Genomic DNA, 26,256 nt, shown 5'->3' on the forward strand with positions numbered 1-26,256 from the left:
ACAGGAGCAACGTTAATATGTGAGGATAGGTATGGAGGTAAGCACCTAGCCACAAATAGAATTAGGTAGTGAAAGGAGCAGGGTCCCAAAACCAATTCAGTGCATTACCATGTGACACATCCCTAAAAAGAAATTGATAGGTATTGTTGCATTACCACAGACATCAATCAGTCATAGATAACATCTGGGAGACATCTGACTGCTCTTGAACTTGAGTACTCTGATTTATGGTAAAGTGTCAGGATTCCCAATATGAAGACCACTGAAAGAGTGTAGTGGGTTTGGAAATGGTTTGGAAATGCAATAAATGGTAAGGCAACTAATACAAGTCAGCAGGGTATGGCAGTACTGAGAAGCCAGATAAACAATGGGTGTAAGGATAGCCAGTGCCTCTTGCTCTGGAGGCAAGAGGCACTGGGTGAGACATGGGTGTCAGGACTGCAGGTTAATCGTGAGGCACAAGGCACCAGATGGTCTGCAAGCAGAGAAAGTGTAGTGGCCTGCAGGGTGGAGTACTTGGTGGTCCTGGTAGGCAGACAGCCAGGATACTAGATCAGACAGAAAGGTGTATCAACTGCAGACACAGGAACTGGATATGCCACAGACTATAGGTGCTAGTGGTGAAATGGAATGTAGACACAGGAGCTGGATATGTCAAAGACTGTAGATGCTGGATTGCTAGTGGTGCAATGTAATGCAGACACAGTAAAGCAGGCGGGTCAAACAAGCCAGGGGTCAAAGCCACACGGTCCATCACAATACCAGGGAGAAGGCAGAAGAGAAGTCACAACAAAGCCGGGTCTGGGTCATAAGATGAGATGCAAAACAAGGAGATAAGCAGAGCTCAAAATCAGGAAATCAGTGATGATTTATACAAAAAAAAACCAGCATCAGTAAAGGCAACAGATGAACGAGCAAAAACTGCTGGGGCAGGCAGGCATTTATAGGCCACTGACAGGTGCTAAGCATCCAGGAGTAACGAGCTTAGCTCTGGGAGGTAGGAGAGTAGTCCAATTACCACAGTGGTCCCTTTGGTGGAACAATGGTACTGCAAGCTGGATACACATAAAGACAAAAGTCCAACATAGTCCTTGATGGATAGAAGGGAATTCTTGACAATCACCCTTAGGCGGACGCTTGAGGATATGTATTTAGAAGAGATAAGGACAGCGACAGGCGGAGATGAGTTGCCCTCACATCTCCATCCTCAGTAGCGCTCATTCATGCCTCCATTTTTTTATACAGTTCTGATTTTAATGAAACCTGTGTTTGAAATACTATAAATGAGGTAAAAGGAGTGCTTTATATCAACAACTGTACTCAGCTTATGTTGAGTAAGATAGCCAATGCTCAGGTTGAAACAGAACAAATATCTGAAATGGGTCAGGCTGATGTCTGTGCAATACATAGTATCATAATAGATGATCAGAAGAGTCTGAATAATCTTGTTATTCTGTAAACATGCCCACATCATCTAAAGCACTGGTCTTTGATTCCAAAGTGCATATGCACCTAGAGATAGGACAAAGCACATGGTTTTATAGAGCAGGTTTTTTGCAGATAGGCAGAAGTTTCCGCTGCCAGATGAGAGGAGTTGCAAGGAGTGAGAGTATTTCTTGTGGAGTATGGAGAAGATGCACTGGAGCACAAATAAAGTTTAATTTTGCACAGTAAGATTATTGAGATAAAGGGCTAGAGAAAGTCAGATAAGGCACTAAGCAACTTCAACTCAACAAGTAGACTTGCATTTTGCACCAATTCTGAGCTTGCAGAGATTCTGTCTCATCCTCTACTTTTAATCTGTATTTTGCACCTTACTGTGTAACAGATACGTTTAAAACACAAACGTGACACATGACAAATGCATTAATGTAAGCTATGATTGATATTAAAAAGGCAGGATATTAGGAGAGAAGCTGCAATTTTCTTCTAATAACAGGGTAATTTTAAAGTGGTAGGAGGTTGGTCATTGATGTAACATTTAAACATTTGCAGAGTGACCTTTTCAGGTTTCCTGCCGCCCTGAAAATCTAAGTACATTTCTAGTTTGTGGAGTCGTCTCCCAAAAAGAGCAGACATGCATCGAGATGTGCGCTAGCCCTTGTTTTTTTATGTGATATTCTGAAGCACATTCTTATTGCTTCTATGGCTCTCCACTTTACTTACATAGATGGGGCATCTCAATAAAATAATAATCAAACTATACATATTTCATGATGTAGGTTGAAAATGCCAATCACACATAATTTAAACTATTACTAAGATGGTTTAATATCACTTTACCATTTTGCAAATATTACATAAACTGTATGGCCCACGGCCATTCTGTACTATATTGAGAGAACCTCATTTTCTGCAGAATGAGTCAGAGGAACCAAGTTAGTATCATAAATAGACACCATTGAAATTATGCCTCTTGTTTGGACTTATTGAGGAATAATATTTCAACAGAGCTTTTTCATCAGGCTTTGAAATACTCTTACTCTATTTAGCAAGAAGAGCACTAAATTAATCCATAATGCCTCTAATCTATAATGATTTTAGTTGTACTTTAATTAAGTATGTTAGGTCTCACATCCTCCGTTATATTTTTAACTCACGAGAATTAGCTATATTTCATATCTTCCTCACAGACTACACATAATGATATCTGATATATTGTAGCAATTAACACAAAATAATTTCAAATACCTTTATACTTGGCATGCACCTGCAAACTGTAAGTTTAATATCTTGTTAATGCACATCTTAATTACTTACATTAAAACTTTGCAGTAAATGTACAGCTTTATACAAATGGCAGCAGCATATTTTAGGACCAGAAAGGTAATTTTGGACTTACAGCAGAGTTTAACTCTTTAACATAGGAGGTAATTTGAACCCTGGAGTGTTTGCTCCTATAAACTTAGAAAGCTGGTTCTACATGGTGCAAAGTGCACTCAAAAGATATGTTCTACATTTGTCCGATGGAAGCATAAAGAAACATTTGCCTCTGACTGTAATGCTTTACTATGCTTTTTATGATATTATTTGCTAATAGCCGCAGTAACTAGAATGGGTTATGTGCTTATAATATATGGAGAACATCAGTGCTGCTTCTCATTGAAGAGTTATGTGAATGAAGACCCATCTCTAATGAAAGTAATTAATGCATTCAGTAGATGGCATATGCATGTTTCATTTCTCTCTTAAATTACTTTCACCACGGTGTTGTCTTCTCCACACTGTGCAAAGAGTCTGCTCTGCCCCTGGCTGGATGCTGGCCCCAGGGCCTGATTATCTCATAGGCTGTTTAGGCTGCTACATTTTTTGGGGTGCAAAATTGTCACAGGGAGAGGTATAAACTGAAATAAATTTAAAACTGTAAGAGAATAGCTGTGCTGCAAAGAAAAATGAAAACATGAAAGAAAAATTTTGTAAGGGTTTAATTGGAGTGGAGTTTTGAAAACATAAACATGAAGGAAGCTGAATTTTAAATTAAGTACGAGTTCGTTCTTACCTGCCATGTATTAGACTGGCATCGAAGGCGAGGACGCGGAACGAGCATATTAGCATAGGGTGGCCTGAACCCTTAATTAGGCCTTGGCTGTCCCAAATTCTAGAAGAGGCATTGAACATGCCTAAACTTTACTATGAAACCTATTTTACAATATGTAACTCTAATGTGCTGATCCAAAATATGACATAATTTCTGTATGTCCCTAAACATATGTGGAGGAGAGACTGTTTATGTTTATGATTATCATAATAGATTGTGTTTGCTGAACTAAAACATATGTCATAGAACTAAGCTTGGGTTCAAAATTCCTACAAGAAACACGTGAACCAATAAGTTATCAAATAAGGGAAGTTTACAGTGGTAATTCTGTTATAACAATTTATTCAATGTTTGAATAAAGTAGAACACAAGCATGTAATTAGTAAACACTTCAATTAAAACAAACCAGAAATAATATATTTGAATTAATATTTCCATGCTGCTATGTAATTAATGAGTAAGTTTTGCCATATACAGGGAAGAACAATGAATTGCCACGCCCCATGGCATAGCAGAGTATAAATGGTCAGACGCATGCGTTCAATGCGCATGAGCTGCACAAAAGAGCTAAAAGGGGAGTGGGGCTTTGGAGACTGGGCTGACCTGGCATTGCTGGGTCCCCATCACTTCTGGGCCCCGTAGTCGCAGCTCCTCCCTGCAACCCCTATTGTTACACACCTAGCCATACACCAAAAAATTAAAATACTTATATATAAAATACATATCTCACCCATGAAGCACCAATAAAAACAAGTCATTTAGAATTGTCCCCATGATGCAAAACTATTGTGCACTACATATATACATAATCTATTTATATACAGTGTTCGAAGTGGGCTGTTATATTATGGTATGCAATAGAGACACTTGTTATACTACCTTCATTGTAATAGTATCAAATTCCATTTACTTACATTTTACACTTCTAAATTTCCATACTGCTACTTCTAAATTTCCACTTTGACCACTATATAGCAAATATTGTAGTATATTAAAGCCCCATGAGGTCAATACTAGAATAAAACTGTAACAATTAAATAGATATAAACATGCTTATTTGGATGAAAACAGATTTAGCTCTCAAGGCTTTTGATTATTAGAACATAACTAATATATGCTCCTACAAGCTGATAAAAGTGTCGGAACGGTGACTCAAATTGTGGTATAGAAAAATACAACTTTATTATTGTGGAATAAGAACTGTTACATAAATATATTGGAAATAGACTGGGAGAAAGTCCTTAGAGTTGGAGAAGCACGTTTAGCCACTCATGCACTAGTGGCACGTGACCTGGACCAATACCGGAAGTGTCTAGCCACCACGACTAGGAAGAACTTCCACCCAGAATTGAACATGGTTTAAAATATATAGTGAAGCATAAAAACTAGCCATTGATAAGAAAACATATTTGAAAAATTATAAAAAAAAATAAACCTAAAATATCAAAAATGCACAATGAGAAAAATACAACAATAAATATACAAATATGATCTATTAGTATGCAAAATTATAATTCTATAACTGAGTGATGTAATAGTGTTATTATGACTGAGTGCAATTACATTGGAAAATTGAGCTCTGTAAATGATAACAATATTGTTCAAACTTAGAAATTGATATTGCCAGTCTTAATCAAACAAAGAAACATGAATACTTATCATTTGTGTACTGCCCAAAGCCTCTAGACATATAGCCGCACCATTGTGAGACAGTACTGATATTAAAACACTTTAAAAATAAAAATAATATTTTATAGAATGCTTATTCTAATCATTTCTATCTTGTCTATCAAATACATGATATATGATTTCTATTTTGGTAGTAATTCAGCTCTCTCCTTTAACATATCTGACTAGTAATATACACAGTAAGATTGACATGTCATCTGCATATTGAACAAAAAACATATAAACATATTGGGCCGGAGTCATTAAGGAGAGCAAAGCAAAAAAAAGGAGTAAATTTGCTTATGGACAAACCATGTTACAATGCAAGGGGTGTAAATGAGTTTATTATCTTGCACATAAGTTAAATTATTGGTGTTTTTTCATGCAGTACACAAATACTTAATAGCTTTATTTTTACACTGAAATTTTAAGTTGATCTAGAACATATCCACCCCAACTATAAATATGTCCCCACATTTTAAATTTACATCCCCTTCCAATGCAACATGGTTTTGCTAAGGTGCAAAGTCATATTTTGTTTTACTTTCCTTCATGAATCAGGCCCATTAAGTTTAGTGTTAATTACAAAAATAAATTTTCTTCTTTAGTTATGTTTTTGCATTACTACATGATAAGTGCTCTTCTGGGTAGGAATGTAATGTTCATGTGTATTAATGAGAGAGGCAACATGCTATGTATTGGCAAAAGCATGCTCCATGTGCTTATAAGAACATTTCCAAGGTAATGAAACTGCAGAAATGTTGGAACATAAACTTTCAGTTTGTAAGGCAGGTTTGTAATTTGCTGAAAATGATCCTATGAGGACAACAGCCAATTTCTATTTTTGATAGAGCTAGTAGTACATTATTTTCTGTTCTGTGGTAATACCTGTCTATTAAATACTCTAAGTAACAGCTAGATTTTATTCAGGTTTAAAAACTATTGTAGTTATTAACCTGTCATGTCTCCTCACTTTTCTGGGAGTGACCGAAAATTGAACCCTGTCAAGCTGTCTCAAGCCCTGCACCAAATTTCTTGATTTTCCACAGACCAAAAACAAGGAATCAAATTAGAGAGGAAGTACAGAACAGTACAGCAGAAACTTAGCTGACAGCTGAATTTCTCATCTATAGGAGAATTATCTTAATAACCAGTAGACAACTTTGTGCTTAATAATATAATTGGTTACTTTCACTGACTACTGCTTGGACAGTGAGGTCGGGTAACCAATTGAACAAGTAGCTGGATGGTGCTAGTCACCAGTTAAGTGATGGGGCTGCGTAGTAATTATGACAGCATACTGTCACTTACCCTAGAAGTGAACACACAATGAAGGCCCCAGGCAACAACGAGTATACCGCATTGGGGAAGCTATTCTATAATAGCCACCGGATTTGTATTCAAATTCCATGGTAGCTACCTGGATATGTTTCCCATTGTCTCGCAACCTTCAGATTGTAGTCTGCCTTGCATAGTTGCATGCAGACTGGTGTTTGCTTTGTATAGTGGTCTATAATAAGGTATACATTATACAGTGGTCACAAGAATGAGCAATGTATTAAGTAATTGCTTATTAAATTTGCTCACTTCATTGTATAGTGGTCAATAGATTGCTCTTTGTTTTTATATCGGACAATTAAATATATGGGTCGACTTTGAAATTAAAATTATTACACACCCCATTAGCCAGGTAAAACCATGCTCACATTAGACAATTCACAAATGCAGGTTTTTTGGCAATGCCCATTTTGCAGTGGCATACTTTGGGAGCCACAACAGTACCACAATTTCCAAGGTTCTAGTCTCTGTGGAAGGTTCACTTTAATGGCAAAAAAATTAAATTAGAGATGCGTCAAAGGAAGGAGCACTGTTTATCATACTAAATCTGAAAACAAGTTGAATTAAACAAACAGAATGTTTTATTATAAAAAGTCAAAATAATATGCAATATATTAACAAATAAACCCGTTATTTGTTTCAATTTCATCATGAAGTCAGCAGAAGAACACTAAAATAAGGTACAGTCCTGATCTTTTTAACTTAGTATACACGGCCTGCATTGGCCTTGCAATTTGAACCAGCACTGCAAGCCGAGGTGAAGGATTAACTAGATCAAGGATTTTATATCAATTTGTAAAAGAGCAGATTAGTGGTGGGAAATGGTTTTTATCTGCTGAGAAATTGTATGTATGTATGTATGGAAACCTTTCATTTCTTTCCATTAAAAGGCTGAAAAGCCACAATACAGACAGCTCACACACAGTTTGCTAAAGAGGCATGGCAGTGGCATGCATGACAAAAATACTGTCGTCTGAGAAAGGGATGATTTCCATTTAAACAGACACCACAGTTATAAATGAAAGGTTGGAATGATGGCTTGCTCAGTATGAATTTTACAGATTGTGCTTAACGGGGCCTTAAATTGCATCCGTTTACTGCTCAAGAGACATTTTCAGAATGAATTGAATCCAATAAAATTTTTATGGAAAAAATTGTAGCTGCCTAGAGCCTTCTCATGCAAACATTGGGTGGCAGAAAATTAATGAATAACAAAAGCATTCAGAAGTCATCATTTTAATATGGAATTGTGATAAACAGGAATATTTTTTTTTTCATGGCATCTTGTATGACTGTGTGAATGCCTTGGAAGTCAAAACGGTTAATGTAATATCCCAATAGAGTAAATTTAAAATACAGCATTCATTAAAGTGGATCTGTTTGTAATACAGCATGTGACTTTATGTTTATTTAAAGTAAAGAAAATGTGTCCAGGACCTGATTAAGGGTTCAGGCCGCCCTATGTTAATAAGCTTGTTGCACAACCTAAAATTCCATGTCAGGCTAATACACGGTAGGTAAAGCCAAACTCTTCCTTAACTTAAAATCAGGCTTCCTTCACCCCCCCCCCCCCTACAAATCTTTATGTTCCCGTGTTTTCAAGAGCTTCACTTGCCTTTTTAAAAGGGTCAAAGCCATCTTTGTCATTTATTTAATTTTCATTAACATGAGAACTGTATAGCAGAATGGAGGCATGAAAGAGCACTACTACTGAGGGTGGAGATGTAAAGAAACCTGTCATCACCCTTGTCTCCACTAAACGTTTATCCTCAAGCACCTGCCCAGGGTTGTCTAATTGTCTTCAGCCTTTACTATGGAAATCCGTCAAGATTAAAACCTTACTGTATTTTTCTTTTGTGTCTTTCTATTTTAAAAAAAGTCTTGCGCCATTAGCTGCACTGTAGTCAGCCTATTGGATAATTAGAATGTGAATGTGTTTCAATAAAATTACTATATTTTGTTCACTGATAACCACCATTCATTCATAGGATATCTGTAATACAACACACCTTAGTAAGTAATCCCCTCTTTCCACCCAGGGCTGCCGAGAGTAATTTGGGGCTCCGGTACAGCAACTTTTTTCTTTTTTGCCCTCCTCCCTCCATAGATGAGCAGGAGAATGGTTGTGTGCCACCACGCAGCCACAATATTGGGGGTATAGTCAACATGGTGCGTGGCTGTGCCTCTTTAGACATGACATATTATGTAGTAAAACAGTGATGCTCTAACCTACCTACTATTGCAGCTTTCACACCCAGGTACTGGATTCTTGCATGGATCTTGGAATGTTGGGGCCTGTTTGGAAAATGTATAAGTACATAAAATATTTAACATTGAGCAATAAGTGAACACATTACATAATACAGATCATGCAGTATATAATGCATACATTATAATAAAACTTTACATTCATCACGCCCTCCTCAGCCACATCACGTCACCCCCCCCCTGGCTTTATCACATCATGCGACCCCCAGATACCCTACGCAAGCCCAAGCCACATCACGCCAACCTCAGCCGCATCACACCACCCCCCGGCCACATCACGGCACGTCTAAGCCGCATCATGCCATCCCCAGCCACATCACGCCACCCTACAAGAATATCAAGCCACCACCCAGACACATTCTAACCCTCCAGATCAATGTACTTACTTACGCTGTGCTGGTGCTGCTGACATCAGAGTGGAAACATACTGCAGAGTGAGCAGGGAAGCTCTTAGTCTCACAATATTGCCTAATCTTGCGAGATTTAGAGTTGAGGTTATTGTGGCACTAGTAGGCTTGAAAAGACTAATTCTTTAATACAATTTCAGAATTTATTCTAATTTGTTGAATTTTGTATCATTACAGGTACCTTGAATATTTTTTCTTTTTCAAGTTAGATCAAATAACTGGTGCACAGACAGTCCTCATGTATAAAATTGTTATTTTAAGTTTGAGATGCACCCATTGTCTGTGCAATCTGTGCACCAGTTTTATAATCAGCTTTTCTTTCTTCAGTATTCGAAATTTTGAATTCTTTGCTTGTTCTGTATGATGTCGGACAGTGTGTGATGTCACACACTGTCCGGGGACTTGGAGCAGCTATCAGCTCCCTCCCTCTAATCCCCCTGCAATTTGCTTAGTATGCAGAGCAGCAGGTATCTTTACATACCTGAGAGGCTGCACAGTATGTTAATTGCGCATAAAATTGTATGCTATGCTTAAAGTGCATTATCAATGAGATGATGTGTATGTGTGTGCTTCCACACCTACAAAGTATGGAAGTTGAGCAAAACACCCTTACTGTACTTGGGCTACACTTCCCTCCTCCATACTGCCTCTCTATAACTGTGCATGCGCAGGAATGAAAAGCACATTTTGCACATAGAAATATACAACCCTAAGTTATTTTATGTTTAATTTAAGGTGGAAAACCTCTTTAATCCATGGTGACAAGTATATTTGATTAAGGCTTACTATTGGGTAAAACAATGTGTTTACAAACCTTGCTAAACCATCTAGTGTAATCAACTATGTAGCATCTAGTGTGGGTCATCCACAAACCTGACAGATTTGTATTGTACCCTTTTTTTTCCAATTACAGTTGTAACTGCTTTACTGCACAGCACATATCTAGATGTTTGTTCCCATTCTTTATGTTCATAGTCAGGAAACACTTATATATGTGTGTTTCTGCATATCTGCATGAGCTACATTTGTGTGAACTCACCCATGCCGTACTCAGCCTGCATTTGCACAACCATTCCCTCCCCTGTTCTCTCCAGTTTTAAGATGGTGCATTGACGCATATGCAGCCATTTCCTTTGTACACATGTGCGATGTGAATTTGACCAATTTACTGTAAATAACAAGAGTTCAACTCAGCATCGGATTGTTTTGTGTAAAGAGTAGTTCTGCGAAAGTAAAACTTCCAACTGTCTTTTATCCTAAGTATTTAAAACTCATTTGAAGAATTCCTTGTTTATGCTAAAATACTGTACATTCAACCATCATTTATGTATTCAGTAACTCTTCTTAGTTATGGGACATTGAGGCTTATTTTATAAGTATCACAACTTTATAGTAAGTATTATTAATTCTATTTGTTTATGTGTGCAAGTTAATGCCATCCACAAAAAAATACATCTAGACAGAGTAAAAGGTGTTCTATTGAAAGTAGTTCTGATGGTTGCTTCACATGAGGCTGCTTTATTTGTAAAGTTTGAAATAAATGGTGCATAATTTCAATTATGTCTTAGTTTACATTACAAAATAAGATTCGGTGCTATTTCAAAAATGTCATTTTTATTTCATGACTCTACAAGGTTTCAATTACTACATCTCCTGTACCTTATTCAACACTTCCACCCATTCCCCCTCATAGCTCCCAACATCACTACTACATACTACAGACTCAAGCCTATCCCCCCTATCCCCTATCGTTGCCCCCTCCACCACACATCACCCTGTTTCCACAATCCCACAATCCTTATTCCCATCATTCCTCTTGCTCACCTTCCCTTGTTCTGTGCACTCCAGAATGCAAGGTCTGTGTGCAACAAACTCGCTCCCATTCATGACCTCTTCCTCTCCCATAACTTTTGTCTCCTGGCCCTTACAGAAACGTGGATCTCCCCCTCTGATACTGTTTCCCCCGCTGCACTCTCCCAATGGGGCTCTCCTTCTCCCACACTTCAAGTCCTCGGGACCGCCAAGGAGCAGGTGTAGGTGTCCTTCTGTCTCCTGGTTATACCTTCAGCATTATTCCCCCTGAACCCTCCCCTCTCCTTCTCCTCCTTTGAAGTTCACTCCATCCACCTCTTCTCCCCTCTCCACCTTCATGTTGCAGTCATCTATCATCCCCCTGGCCCATCCTCTCAATTTCTTGATAACTTAGCCCCCTGCCTTTCCTATTTTCTCTCTTCTGAACTTCCCACTATTATCATTGGGGATTTTAATATCCTACCGACTCTCCTATTACTACTGTTGACTCTAAACTCCTCACTCTCACTTCCACCTATGGCCTCTCCCAATGGACATTTTCTGCCACCCACTATGATGGTCATTCACTGAACCTAGTGTTCTCCTATCGCTGTGACATCTCATCCTGTCTTCCCCCTCTCTGACAACAATCTTTCCTTTGCCCTCTCTTGACCCCTTGCCCCACCTCTCCCACCCAAAGTCACTTTCATGCTGCGTCCCATCAGCAGCATTGACCCTGTCATCTTTACGTCCTCTCTCAAACCCTTACTTGCTCCCATTTCATCATGTCCCAATGCTGCTGTCTCTCTTTACAACACCACACTCTCTGTTGCCCTTGAAACTGCAGCCCCTGCCACACCTCTTCGTCCCCACCAATGTAAACCCCAACCCTGGCACTTCCCTCTTACTTGTCTTCTCCAAAAGTGCTCCCGCTCCTCTGAACGCCAATAGAGAAAATCCCGCTCTATTGCTGACTTCACCCTCTATAAATTCATCCTCTCCTCCTGCTATTCTGCCCTCTCTCTTGCCAAACAAACCTATTTCATATCCCTCATCTCCTCCCTGTCCAATAAACCCGAATGCCTATTTTCTACCATTAATTCTCTATGTATCCTCCCACACCTCCTCCCCCCTGGTCCATCACGATCTTCACTTTGCCACCTACTTCAAAGACAAAATTGACTCTATATACAATGATATCTGTTCACGTCAAACTTACCTCCCTCCACCTGTCCTCTCTATCACTCACTCTGCCATCATTGGCTCTTACCCACCTGTTACTGTGCCTTAGATCCTCTCTCTTTTCTCCTCCTTTTCTTCTACAACCTGTCCTCTTGATCCTGTCTCCTCCAAGTTCCTCCGCTCCCTCTCTTCTAATGGCTGTTGTCACCTTGCTCACCTATTTAACCTCTCTCTCTCCACTGGTATCTTTCCCTCGGCCTTCAAGCATGCTCTCATCTCCCCTATTCTCAAAAACCTTCCCATGACCCATCCTCTCCAACTATCGTCCCACATATCTGCTTTTCTTTGCTTCTCAAACAACTCATCTTCAATTGACTGACCCACTTTCTCTCTTCCCACTCTCTTTTTGACCCTTTCCAATCTGGCTTCCGTCCCGTTCACTCAACTGAAACTGCCCTTACTAAAGTAACAAATGATTTACTCTCAGCTAAGTCCGATGATCACTTCTCCCTTCTCGTACTCCTCGACCTCTCTGCTGCTTTTGACAACGTCAATCATTCTCTTCGTCTAACCACCCCTCACTCCCTAGGTCTTTGCAAAACAGCTCTCTCCTGGTTTGCCTCCTACCTCTCTGGCTGTTCTTTTAGTGTGACGGATTCTGCCCCCCCCTCTTCCCCTTTCTATTGGAGTCCCACAAGGCTCTGTCCTTGGCCCTCTGCTCTTCACTCTCTACACCACCTCTTTTGGTGAACTCATTCAATCATTTGGCCTCCAATACCAACTCTATGCTGATGACACGCAAATCTATCTTTTCTCCTCTGACCCCTCTCTCGCTGTCCTAACCCAGGTATCTAGCTGTCTCTCTGTTGTAACTACCTGGATGTCACAGCACTTCCTGAAACTCAACATCTCCAAATCCGAGCTCATCATCTTCCCTCCTGCCAACATTGCTATCATTTCCAATATCTCCCTCTTGGTTGACTGCATCACTTTTGCTTTGGAGTCACCCTTGACTCAGCTCTCAGCTTTACTCCTAATATCCTCTCCCTTACCAAATCCTGCCACTTCTGCCTCCATAACATTCTAAAAATCCGTCCCTGTCACATTAATGACTTAGAGAATGCCACTGACTGATATTGGCGTGACTAGTCTGGGAGGCGCGGAGTCTAACGCACCCCTGGTATTCACCAGGGACCCCTGCAAGGAGGTATGGGCTTAGCTGCGTGGGGTGTGCATGTCGCGGTTCTCTCAGTTATAAGTGCAGTGGAAGAGAGCAGGAATAGTCATACAGTCTGTGTCGGTTGCCAACAATGGTGCAGTAAACAGGGGTGATCCAAGTGAGAGGTCAGGAGAAAGCCAGGTATCAAACAGGGCCAAATCCCAGGGCAGAGAATAGTCAGGGACAAAGCCAAAAGTCAGGAACCAAATAGCAACAGGAGCAAGATACAAGGACGCTGGAGCTGGTGAAACCAATACTCCGGCACAGACTGAAGGGAGGAGGTGCCTGAAATACTCCACAGTGGGCCCTGATAGGTTACTGCTTAATTCGGCAGTGAGATGCACCTGACTGCCGACATGCCGGGGAAAAGAAGTGTCCTGTGGCTAGGTGTGAGTGGCGGAACCCGGAAGTATGTCCCATTACTTGGCAACGGGATGTGAATCGGAAGAAGTAGAAGGCGTCCGTACCCAGCACATATGCAAAGTGCGGGATGACGTCTGACAGTCCCTTCCTCTCTCAGGAAGTAACCAAAATCCTAGTCCATTCACTCATCATTTCTCATCTTGACTACTGCAACCTGCTTCTCACTGGTCTTCCTCGCTCTCTCACTTCTGACCTTCAATCCATACAGAATGCTGCGGCTAGGCTCATCTTCCTTTCCCACCGCACCTCTTCCGCCTCTCCTCTGCGTAAATCTCTTCATTGGCTCCCTATCCATTTCAGAATTCAGTTCAAGCTCGTTACCCTCACTTACAAAGCTCTTAAAAACACTTCTGCCCCTTACATTTCTACATCTCTGACTTTGTCACAAGGTACATACTTGCCCGGCCACTCCGCTCTGTCTCTGACCTCTGCCTCAATTCACCTCTTATTACCTCCTTCCATGCTCGCCTCCAAGACTTCTGCCGTGCAGCCCCTATTCTTTGGAACACCCTATCCTGTCTCACTCGACTCTCCCATAACCATCAGTCCTTCAAACGCTCACGCAAAACTCACCTTTTCAAGATCAACTATCTTATCACCTCCTAACTATTCTATCCATCACCTCCTCTTCCCCGTCTGCCATCTAAATTTTTCTCCCAGTTTGTCCTACTGTCTCTGACCACCCTATTCTTTGGAATGTAAGACCTGGCGGGCAGGGTCCTCTCTACCTATTGTCCCATATCTGGCTCCTGTCCCTCGTACGTCCTGTCATGTCTTTTGCTGCACTATGTGTGAGTCCCCATAGTATTACTCATCTGTGCTACTGACATGCATTGCCTCATCTATTTGTTATTTGCTTCTGTATCAGGCGCTAAGGATTCTGTGGTGTCTTATAAATAAATAATAATAAAAGCAACTGTTTGCATTCAAGTAGATAACGTCCCTGACTTTGTTGAAACATTTCAAAAGCTAGTGCAGCATTGAACATTAGAATAATAGAGGCATCAAATACATAGGGCCTGATGCATTAAAGCACGTATCTGTCAATTATTAGTGTATCCTATGCAAAATCACTCAGCGCATGCTCAGAACATGGAGATATGTCTGTAAACGCAGCCTTGTCTACTGCGTCATCAAATGCAAAAGACACATACTTCAGTCTATGATTTCAGGGAGTGAATAGGGTGAGAAATGGGCATTTTGCGTTCTTTTGCAAATTTATAATCCACATAAGCATTGAATGTATCCTGCAGCATTTTATGTAGTAGAGTACAGTAGAATTGTCCCAGATCTTAATATCACACATATCTAGAGATTCGTGCCTTGATGAATTTGGGAGTGCGCAAAATCTAAATACGTGCGTATAATACTAAACATGGGTAGCGCTCAGAATGCGTGTCTTGATGAATCAGGCCCATATATTTTAAAATATTTAATGTATTGTAAAATCCTAATAACATTTTAAATTAAAAAATTAAATGTTTGTGAGTTGAACAGTATTGCAATCTATTTAGAAACATTATGTAACATAATTTTATTACTTACTACAGCTGAGAGTTCTTAGCTTTGTTTAGTCATTTATGTCTGAATGTATAGTGACTCTTTCTTTACACTTATTAGAACATTTTTATGTGGCCTAATGGACTATATTACTTTTTATTAATGACTTTTAATTTATATTGCAGTGGCCCTAGCTTCCAGTGAACAGAATCCTCTCATCATCATAGTGATCGTGTCTGTGGCGGGTTTCATAGTTCTGCTCTCCATGGTAGTAGGGCTCATGATATGGAAGAGGTAAGACCCTTGTTGGTAGAGGCACCCACTGGGACAGCACATTTGACATTACTTGAATTAGCGCATTTGTTCACTCTGTTCCCTTAGGGTACGTGCTTCGTTATCTTATGTCTAATATGGTTTTGTTAGCAGAAGATGGATGTTGGAGGTAAAAAACTGCAGCTGGTTTACTGAAAGCTATTATTAGAACTAAGATGCTTTCTCTTGTACCTGCATGTATATGAGTCTTAAGTGCAGCTGCTGCATTTTCAGACATTTATGTCCTCTGCTTTAACAGAGAGCTAGTGGGGATACACAAAGAAATATGTTGGTTTTACAGTGTGTTTTAATCTCCCGAAGAATAATTGTGGACTATAAGTGAGAATTGTGGATGTAAATGGAGTAAAACATATTTGAACAAATTGAGTACATCAGTTTGAGGATAAGCATGATGAGATAGTAGTACTGTGATGTAAGGCGTCATGAAAATAAATATTTACGCTTGTTCCATGCTTAATAGTGGACAGACGAAGATGAAAATTTACCACCAAAATTTGGAAAGGGCAAAAGTGCTCTTACGACTGACTTTGCTAACTACATTGTACAATGAAAGAATCAGTGCTACTTCCAGTGGTACTGAAGCACAGAAAAGGGCCACTAATGTATCTTATCTATCTTATTTAGCATAAAAAAATATAATGGGTGAAAAACATTTGTCAATTAAACATAATGCAAATCAAACTGTATTTGCAGATACTGGTGACATTTAACAAATTACATTAGACAAATGATTTTTAAAAAGTGCTTGCGAAGTTGTGTTAAGAGATGATGATTTAGAGGAAACAATTGCATGTCCTACCAAACTTATCAGAGAAGTACACAACCCATCAGTCCCCCAAAAATCATTATATTGTGAGGGAAAATGTGCTTTACTCTTACAGTAAGTGAAACCAATAAGTCAGTACCACACACTGACATGACTGCCAAATTGTTATCCCCTACACTCTTGCAAACAAGCACCAGGAAAGCTTCTCCTGCAAGCTGAAAATTGCCAGTTTGGAAGTTTTTTTTTTTAAAAAAAAACCCCAAAACCATCACTATCATCCAGTGTTTACACCTGCCCTGCAGTGTATGTAAAAGATACGTCTGAAAACAAGTGTACTTACGATAAAGACAGACTTGCATCTGCCGCAACTCTGTTTAAACACCCTTAGTGTATATGGCCTACATTTGTTCAGCACCCCTCCTCCCGCCGTTCCGCCTCTCAAGTCGTATGGGGTTATGTCAATTGCGTGCCAATATGAATTAGAATGCGTAGTGCGGAATCACGCAAGACACGCTATGCAAACGGACAGAAGTCCAAACATGAATCAGGCCCATAATGTTTTGCACAGTATGTTGTAAAACATGCACCAATTGATATTTTAAAGCATTGCCTGTGTATTTCTATATCTAGATATGCAATGGTGTAAATCACAAGTACATAAAACAATTGTGTTTTGAGGTAGTCGTTGTGTTGTAGTAATGGTTAAATTGCAAAATCAAATCAAACAGGCAATACTCTAGTACTGTTTGCACAGCTATGTAGCAAATGCAGCTTGCACACATAAAACTGTAGACTGAGCGACTAATAGTCACGGTCACAGAAAGTCCAGAAAGAATGAGAGTTCTCACAAGCAGTGATGGGTCAGTAAGGACTTAAGCTGCTAGATAGAACTCAGCAGATTATTATTGTCACTAGATAGGACTGTGGTTGGTACCAGGAATGCCTTAGCAGATTATTATAGGCAAGAATCAGAGGTATATTTTCTACAGTTGGCTTTAGATGTGGTTCAGTAGATTATTTTTGGCACCAGCTATGGCTAAATAGTTGTATGGCTTAATAGTGTAAATAAAATGTATTAATTTTATCAAGGGGGAGGGGGGACATTGATTTGTGTGTAATGTATTCATTATATAATATTGCTCAAGAGAGGCTTTTGGAAATTGGCCATTAGCAGGATGTTGAAAAGAAATGGCTGTAAACTTTTGTTGCCATCTTAGGGCCTAATTTATAGTTAGGAGTAAATCCAGTTAAAAGGTGCAATTTATACCTTGGCAACACCACATTGCTTTGAAGAATGGGGCAAATTTAAAATGTATAGACAAATATAAAGTTGAGATTATTGCACGTACTAGCTCAACTCTGTGCCAGTGTTTCCAAACTCCAGTCCCTTTGATCCCTCACCTGACCATGTTTTGGGGATTTCTATCTGTGGCAATATGTAGGATAATTACTGACCCAGACAATAAAATAAACCTCACCTCTGCATTATTAAAGAAAGAAATCTGTTGGAGGTTCCCAGTGATTCTACTACATTCTAGTGAGTTGACAGACTGCAGCTTGTGTTTGGCATGTTAAGGGACAGAGGATGAATTATAATGTAATTGTTAAACCATGATTAAGCACTAGACTGAGCCAGAAGCTTACTCACTTTATGTAATTGCCCACTTTCCACAGTGCATTGGAAGCTACTGGTTATCTGATAATCACTGACTTTGATATTTGTTGCAAATTTGTTGTATTTTGACAACGTAACTTGCTCATTATATTTAAAAATTACTAGTGATAATGATTTTGTGTTTAATTTTATCTCAAATATTTCATATATACAAATTTGGTGAATGCAGTATTTAATATAGCATTTTATTAAATGAGCCTTATATATAATGTAATATAATCATCTACTATTGCAGAATTGTTTGAAGGATTTTTTAAATAGATTTTCGTACAAATTTTGTTTAAAGTTAGGACTGTACTTAATATATAATTGTCACTTTTCTAAATCCTGTTTTTACTTTGTAATGTTTCATGTTTATCATGCATAGCCATAATTGCAAACAGATATTGTTCTCCATTACTACAGGCAGTGCGGCTACAGCAAGGCAAGTCAGGATGGAGATGAAGAACTGTACTTTCACTGTGAGTAATGTCTTATTACTATCTAGTACTGTTATGTGACAAAGCACATGAAATTGAAAACAAACACATACACACGCACACACTTTCTGGTTGCTTTGTGGTTTTTCAATTTCTTGAAAATTTGGAAATATATTTGGAAAGTACTAGATGTTCATAGGTTTCTTGTGAAGTCGGTAAATGAAGAAAAAGAAACAGAGTGGTGACGTAAAAAATGGGAACAGCTTGTGCTGTCTTTCCATGCACCCCAGCATGCAGGCATCTTGGCTCCTCATCCTTTAACAGTTGTTTCATAGACAGACAGCTAGCATTTTAGATCCTAAAGAGCCCTTTAGGACAGTGATGGGATGATTGATAGTGTTCCTTTTACACGGAGTTGCACATATCACACATTCTAGCAGAATGAGACACTAATGTTAAACCCTTGAGTATTTCCCCAAAACCTCTGGAATCGAATCTATGTTCATGTGCAGTTCTTTAATGCAGTACCTAGACAATATGTAGAAGAGAATCTGCTTCTAATGCAGTGGCCTTGGTATTTTAGGGATGCATGTTGTTACCTCTGTTCCTAGAATTTGAAAACATTTCAGTTGACTTTATTACATTGTGTTTTCATGAATATTAGCAGTGCACACAAACAGGAATTTTTATTCTATAATGCAGTGGCCCAATGCTTAGCCTCCCCCAAGAACACTGTAAAAGATTCCACTTTGTATGTTACCAGGTTCTGTTATCTAGTATACAGCATATAGCTCTGTTGGTTAGTATAGCCTGCATCAGTATCTCCTCTTCTGCACTACCATCTGCAGATACTGGGCATGATGCTGAGTTGGATGTATTTGTTTCTAAAAGCGCAGGAGCCAATACATGCAATTATGCATATGTGCTCAACTGCACAGATTATTTGCATCTGAGTGCTTACAGCATGCTGATATATTACCATGCTGTCGATACACCAGCCATCATCATCATCATCATCAGATGAAAACTGGTTTTAAATGTAGTTTTTAACAAAAGTAAAAAATAATCATTGACAAGCCATACCCACCATTGCTCATTGCCTAGGTTCGCTGCAGCAGATTCGGGGGACAGATAGCGAGGGCCAAAAAGCTGCTATCAGCATTACGCTATGGCTAGCTTGGCTGCTGACACTGTATCAGGAAAACTTGCAGCATGGATTCCACTTGTCATAATGTCACTCAGTCCTAACCTGTTCAGAAAGAGGCTCAATTTCCTATGGTAATCTGGCAGGCAGACAAATGCTGCCCTCAGAAGAATTCAGTTCTGTACTGAAAGCACTAGGGTTATTGGGTGTTAGGGTAATATATGGTAAAAAATAGACTAAAGCATTTTTGCTGATGCACTATAGGTCCCAGCAAGCCCTGTTATGCCTAGATTGTTTGGGTATGCTGAATCTTGCAGAACTGCAGGTGCCAGCATACCCATGGCTGCCAGAACATACTGGCACTCGCAGAGCTAGAAGCAACAGCTTGCCCTAACATCCAGGGCATGATGGGACCTGTAGTGCACCTGCAAAAAAATACTGTAAAATAAAAACACACACATGAAAAGAAAACCTTTATTTAAAACTCTCCCGCTCATCCTCATTCTGGACTTTATTGCTCCCCTAAATTCTAGAGTGATTCTCATCTTGGTTCCTGCTCAAAATCTATTGGTAAAAAAATAATAATAAATCCTGTGGAGAGACAATATCTTGTTCCGCGAAGCAACTGACAGGTGAGGTGGCTTCTAATCAAGGCAGAGAGACTTTGCTCTGATTGGTTTTAGTGTGAGAAACCAATTTCTCCATTGGTTAGTAGTGGCGAAACCCCACATTGGGTTTCAACACTAACTGCAGCAAACTACATTGCATCAATGGAGTTTATTGATTCATTTTATCATTGAACTCCATTGATATAAGGTATTTCATTGGGTTAGTTGTGAGACACCACGTGAGGTATTACCACTACTAAACAATACAGAGAGGGCTTCTCCCATTCTGGTTAGTCAGAACGAAGCCGCTCTGTATTGATTAGAAGCTGGAAGGTTGTCCCATAGAGATTCACTCTTTTTTGGATTATTGTCATTTCAAGTGGAAAAGACTTTCAGAATTGATTAATTACATTTTGAATTTTTTGATTATGGAAATTTAGTAAGTGTGTGCCACTTTATTTGCAATTTATACAATAAGGTTGTTTTTATGTTATATGCAGTGCTTGTTTTTTTTGCAAGCTTTTTTATGTGCACAAATGCACTTTTTAAACATTCAATAGAACACTAAGGCCCTGATTCGTCTTAGAATGCAAGGTAAGCACAACTTGCATAAAAACAAAAGGTAAACGCAACTTGCATTAAAAAAAAATGCACGTAACTTGCACGCACATACACCCAAGGGAATCTCAAGAAATGTTTCTTTGAGAATAAGTACATTCTGGCTATATGCTACTTGCTGTATGACAACAGACAGATCACAGTGCAGGACAGACACATGCATATGTGCAATATAAAGTCCCCTAGATTTCCAATGTGCCGCATTGGTTTACAAAGTAAGATGGGCACATTTGTGGATGAGTGCAAGCACAAAGACAGAGGGTGGGAGTTGGGTGGAGAGAAGGCTTTCCTCATTCTTTGCAAAGTACAGAGTATGTGCATGGGTGCACCCTCATTTTCAGTGCAGAAAAGCGAGAGTTAAGGTGGTGGATAGGGCATATTTTCAGTGGCGCTCTTCATGGACATTCCTACCCTGCAAATGGACACCAACTTAGAGGTGGCAGAGATCAGATCTCGTCATATACTTTTAGTGCGACCAGTTTTACATGATGCACTTCGGCAGTGTAGTATATTTCCAGGTGCGCTCTTAGTATGTAACACAAAATTTGCCACCTGTGATAAAGTCTACCCACAGGCACAATGTGCTGTTTAAAATTAAAATAATTAATGGCAGTATACCCCCTCCCCAAATCCTTAACTGGTTCCATCACTAGACAAACTGGGCTGGTTTTCCGTATAGAGAGACTATTAATGTGTTGTACCCCTACCATAAAAAATCAAGTCCCAGTGGACAGAGCATGGCTGGTAACCCTTTATGGTGGTGTAAGCTGTACAAAAAAACAACATGCACGATTCCCATCCCAGAGGCTACCAGCTAACGCTGAAATGCTGGGACTGGGTATTGAACAGAATTGGGACCGCTGTTAATAAGCCTAAAATGAATAATGATACCCCAATCCCTAGGACATCACTTTGTTGCATGAAAGAAAATCTTCCTTTCCTAATTTTTGATCCAATGTTGTCCAAATTTTAAAGCAAATACTGAAAAAAAAACACTTGCACACTGCCAACTGTTTCTAAATGATCAAAGCTGGGAGACTCCAGTGCAAAGACTCACACAAGTGGCGTGCTTCGTAAATGACATTAATAGAGCTCAGCAAAACACTAATGCAAAAACTTATTCTGTGCAGATATAATTTATTAATATTACTGGAAATACATATAGATTTAGTATTCATATTAAGATGAAATAAATAATAATAACTTATCATAGAAGTGGTAAAATTAATGTATTTACTAGTCTAAAACTTCAGAACTATAAAGGGATAGGTCTGACATTGGTGTACCATTGTTTCATCACAGTGAAGACATATACACTGATCAGTCACAACATTAAAACAATTGATAAGTGAATTGAATTACATTGATTATCTCATTACAATGGCACTTTGCAAGGGGTGGGATATATTAGGCAGCAAGTGAATAGTCAGTTCTTGAAGTTAATATGTTGGAAGCAGGAAAACTGGGCAAGCATAAGCGACTTTAACAAAGGCTAAATTGTAATTGCTTTACGACTGGGTCAGAGCATCTCCAAAATGTCAGGTCTTGTGGGGAGTTCCCGATATGCAGTGGTTAGTACCTACCAAAAGTGGTCCAAGAAAGGACAACAGATGATCCAGCAACAGGGACATGGCTGCCCAAGGTTCATTGATGCGCGTGGGGAGCGAAGACTAGCCCATCTGGTCAAATGCCACAGAAGAGCTACTATAGCACAAATTGCTGAAACAGTTAATGCTGCCTATGATAGAAGCATCAGAAGGCACAGTGCATCACAGCTTGCTGTGTATGCGGCTGTGTAGCAGATCGGTCAGACTGTCCACCGCCGAAAGTGCCTACAATGGGCACATGAGAACCAGAACTGGACCATCGAGCAATGGAAGAAAGTGGTCTGGTCTGATAAATCACATTTTCTTTTACATCATGTGGACGGCTGGGTGCGTGTGTGTCATTTACCTGGGTAAGAGATGGCACCAGGATGCACTATGGGAAGAAAGCAAGCCAGCGGAGGCAGTGTGATGCTCTGGCTAATGTTCTGCTGGGAAACCTTGGATCCTGGCATTCATATGGATGTTATTTTGACACGTACCACCTATCTAAATATTGTTGGAGACAAAGTACACTTCCTAATGACAAAAGTTTTCCTTGATGGCAGTGGTCTCTTTCAGCAAGATAATGCAACGGGCTCGCTGTAAAAATTGTTCAAAGAAAAGGGAAAGATGGATAGGATTTAGAATAAGTAAGGTAATGAATAACATGAACATGGAAAGTGAAGCTTGATTGGAATTTTGGTCAGAATATGCATTTGGGAGTTGGAACAATTTGCTGTAAATTAGTAAATTTAAAAAGTAGGACTTTAAGCAACATTAAAGCATATTTAGAGGGTTGACTGGGATAAAAGGATGTAAACGGTTTGTCAAGTCTAGTGGGGCAAATAGATAGGGCTTTTGGTTCAAATTAAGTACTAGTGAGATGGGTATATGAATTGAATAAAGGACTGGTTAGACTGGTTTATGGTTCGGAAAAAGAACAGCCGAGATGGGTGTATAAATCAATAAAGGACTTGAAAAATACCTATTTAACTTATCAGACAACCTGGAAAGTGGATATACTAATCAACTAAGAGACAGGAGAAATGGGTATATAAACTGAATGGAGGACTGGTAAAATGGTCTAGGAATTGGATAAATAAACTTGTACATGAGCTGAAGGAAGGACATAATGGAGTAGGGAAAATGGTATACAGATTTAATTAAGGACTTGGAAAATTGGTATATGAATCAATTAAAGGACTAACAACAAAGATGTAAACTGAATGGAGGATTGAATGAATGGATATAAATTCAATACGGACTTAATAAAACCAAAATATAAATCTTAGTACATAGTTAGTAAGGCTTAAAAATGACAGAGATCCTGCAAACTCAACCTTCCATAAAATCTAATTATTCTGATCCTGAGATAGACAAAACAAAACCCTCAGTGCAATCACTGCTGATTTAGACTACCAGGAGGGAAACATATCTTTTTGACCCCAAACTGGCAATCTGTTAAATTCCCTGTATAAATCAAGTCTTCAACTAAATATAGTTACATATAGCTTTCCTGTATGAAAGACATCAAATTCATTTTAAACTAAATTAATGAATTTGCCACCACCATCTCATATGGTGCGGATTTCTAAGCAGAACCACTCATGCAGTTAATAGCCATTTCTTTTGGTGATAGTAAAACATTTTTATTCTAGTTGTAACTCATGAAAATGTTCACTAATATCTTTGTATTAAATGATGGTAGGCATAATAGGTGTAGTTTAAAATGAAAGAAAATAACAAAAAGTAATAGCATTTATGGTTGGATATACTGGCACTCAGATCAAATCATTCAGCATGGCAGATTTTGGTATGACCAGATAAGATGATTGTGGAGAGAAAAAATTATGAAAATTCAGTGGGTCATGTCTGAGGAACAGCTTAACTTTGGACTGATAATAAGTGGCTACACTTGACTACATTAAACAGAAATAAATAATAAGATGACTATGATGAGAGACAGGAAGGAGTGAAAGGGAAAGGAATGTTTGAAAATAGCCTCAATCTTCTTCATCTTGGCTACTATTAGCACAGAAGTGCTAGATGTACAAAAACGCAGAATTATATATTGCTTTGAATCCAGCATACACTGCCTGATAACGATATGCCATCCCTAGTAATAGAAAGCAAAAAAAATATTGGACACACTATTACCAATTCATTAAATGAGTTGCATACATAAGTGATGATTCATGCAGAATTCTCTGGGGCTCATATTAGAGTGGTCAGTCCAGTAAATGATTACCCAGCCTTTTCACTAACTCCTCTTCACTCGACCAATCAGCATTTGTGAACCTGCGGCTGAGTGAGATTCAAATGCAGAGGTGGTGGTGGTGGGGAGGGGGGTTTACAGGTAATATGAAACCCCATAAACGGGTGTCTAATATACATATATGCAAATTAACCGATATCATTTTCTGAAATCTTATATTCTACTGGTGCATTAAAGTGAAACTTCACATATATTTACCTTTATACAAGAATCTCAATTCTTATCCCAGCTAGTAAAACCCAGTGAGATTGAATTTAACTAGTTTGATGGCCGCAAACATGTTTGTGGTACAATTGACAATTGATCCTGATTCATTCGAGGTTTGCAGTTCACATTTCAGATTCCTTGTTTCCCCATTTGTGGCTTCCTGCTCGCATCTAAATTAATGTTTTTTAATATTTTTCTTTATTATACATTAAGTATTATTTTTAATAAACATTTGACTCTTATATATTTTTTAAAATTCAAACTGCAAGCACAATAGTTTTTGTGGTTTGCTGTTCACATACAAGGTTCACTGTTAACCAATAAAAACCATTAAAATGTATCAACTTAAAATTGAACTTGTTTGAGCCAGTTAGCACATGTGTGAACTGGCTCGATCATATGTGAACCAGCACAATTATGTATGAACTAGCTCAATCATGTGTAAATCGGTTTGGACATGATCGAACCTGTTCTACTTTCTCGAATATAACTCAAATTTTTAATCAATCAAAAATTCAAGAAAATGCAAAGAACTTTTGAATTTTTGTAGTGTATCAAGCAAAGATATCCGGTCACAGACAACACATAACAGTGAGTCTCTCCTTAGCTTAAGGGGTTCAACAATATCTTACATGAAATTTTCTGGACACAAAGTAAAAGGTTTTTAATAAATGATAAAAAAAAAAGCCAAAAGTCAAAATGTTTAGTTTTAATTTCAACTGGGATTAATAGATTCTTTTTGCTGTTTAAAATGCAATATATGTATAATATATGCAGCCGCATGCACAGCTTTCCTTCCACACAAAAGTAAACAGTCAATCAGCAAATGTCTAAGACATGTTGTTAGCATTCTGTATGGTGTGCAGATACTGTCAGTTTTCCTCACCACTCTGCATGAAGCTTTGTCTTTGTGGGACATCTCTGATTTATCAAGACACAATGATTTCACAGACAGGACTTGTCAAAGATGGACCATATGTGAGAAAGGATAACTTTACTTGATTTTGGCGTATGTCATGTCAGTTTGCTTTCTTCTGCTCCCTGGAGCATTTCCCTGGCATTCCTTGCCTGATTCAGCTTACAAACCACACTGTCTTTTTAGCACTGCTTGTGAATCCCAAGTCCTTCCATTGAATATAAATTAAGCAGCCGATTAATGGAAAATAATGTTCATTTTTTTATTTTAAAGAATAATTTTATTATTAATTATTATTAGTTTTTTATTTATAGGGCACCACAAAGTATCCGTAGCGCCGTACAAGGACAAACAATGGCACAGTACAAGGTGAAA

General features: G+C 38.8%; 1 protein-coding gene across 1 annotated transcript in view; it reads left to right on the top strand.

Annotated features, from left to right (window-relative positions):
- EPHA10 (EPH receptor A10) overlaps nt 1-26,256 on the top strand; it is a 501,782-nt gene that overhangs the window by 390,706 nt on the left and 84,820 nt on the right. Inside the window, exons 8-9 of the mRNA XM_075195414.1 lie at nt 15,520-15,628; nt 18,514-18,569. Coding sequence (XP_075051515.1) covers nt 15,520-15,628; nt 18,514-18,569 — 165 coding nt within the window. The remainder of the gene's footprint in view (nt 1-15,519; nt 15,629-18,513; nt 18,570-26,256) is intronic.

This window comes from Mixophyes fleayi, chromosome 2 (assembly GCF_038048845.1).
Source record: "Mixophyes fleayi isolate aMixFle1 chromosome 2, aMixFle1.hap1, whole genome shotgun sequence".
Taxonomy (NCBI): Eukaryota; Metazoa; Chordata; class Amphibia; order Anura; family Limnodynastidae; genus Mixophyes; species Mixophyes fleayi.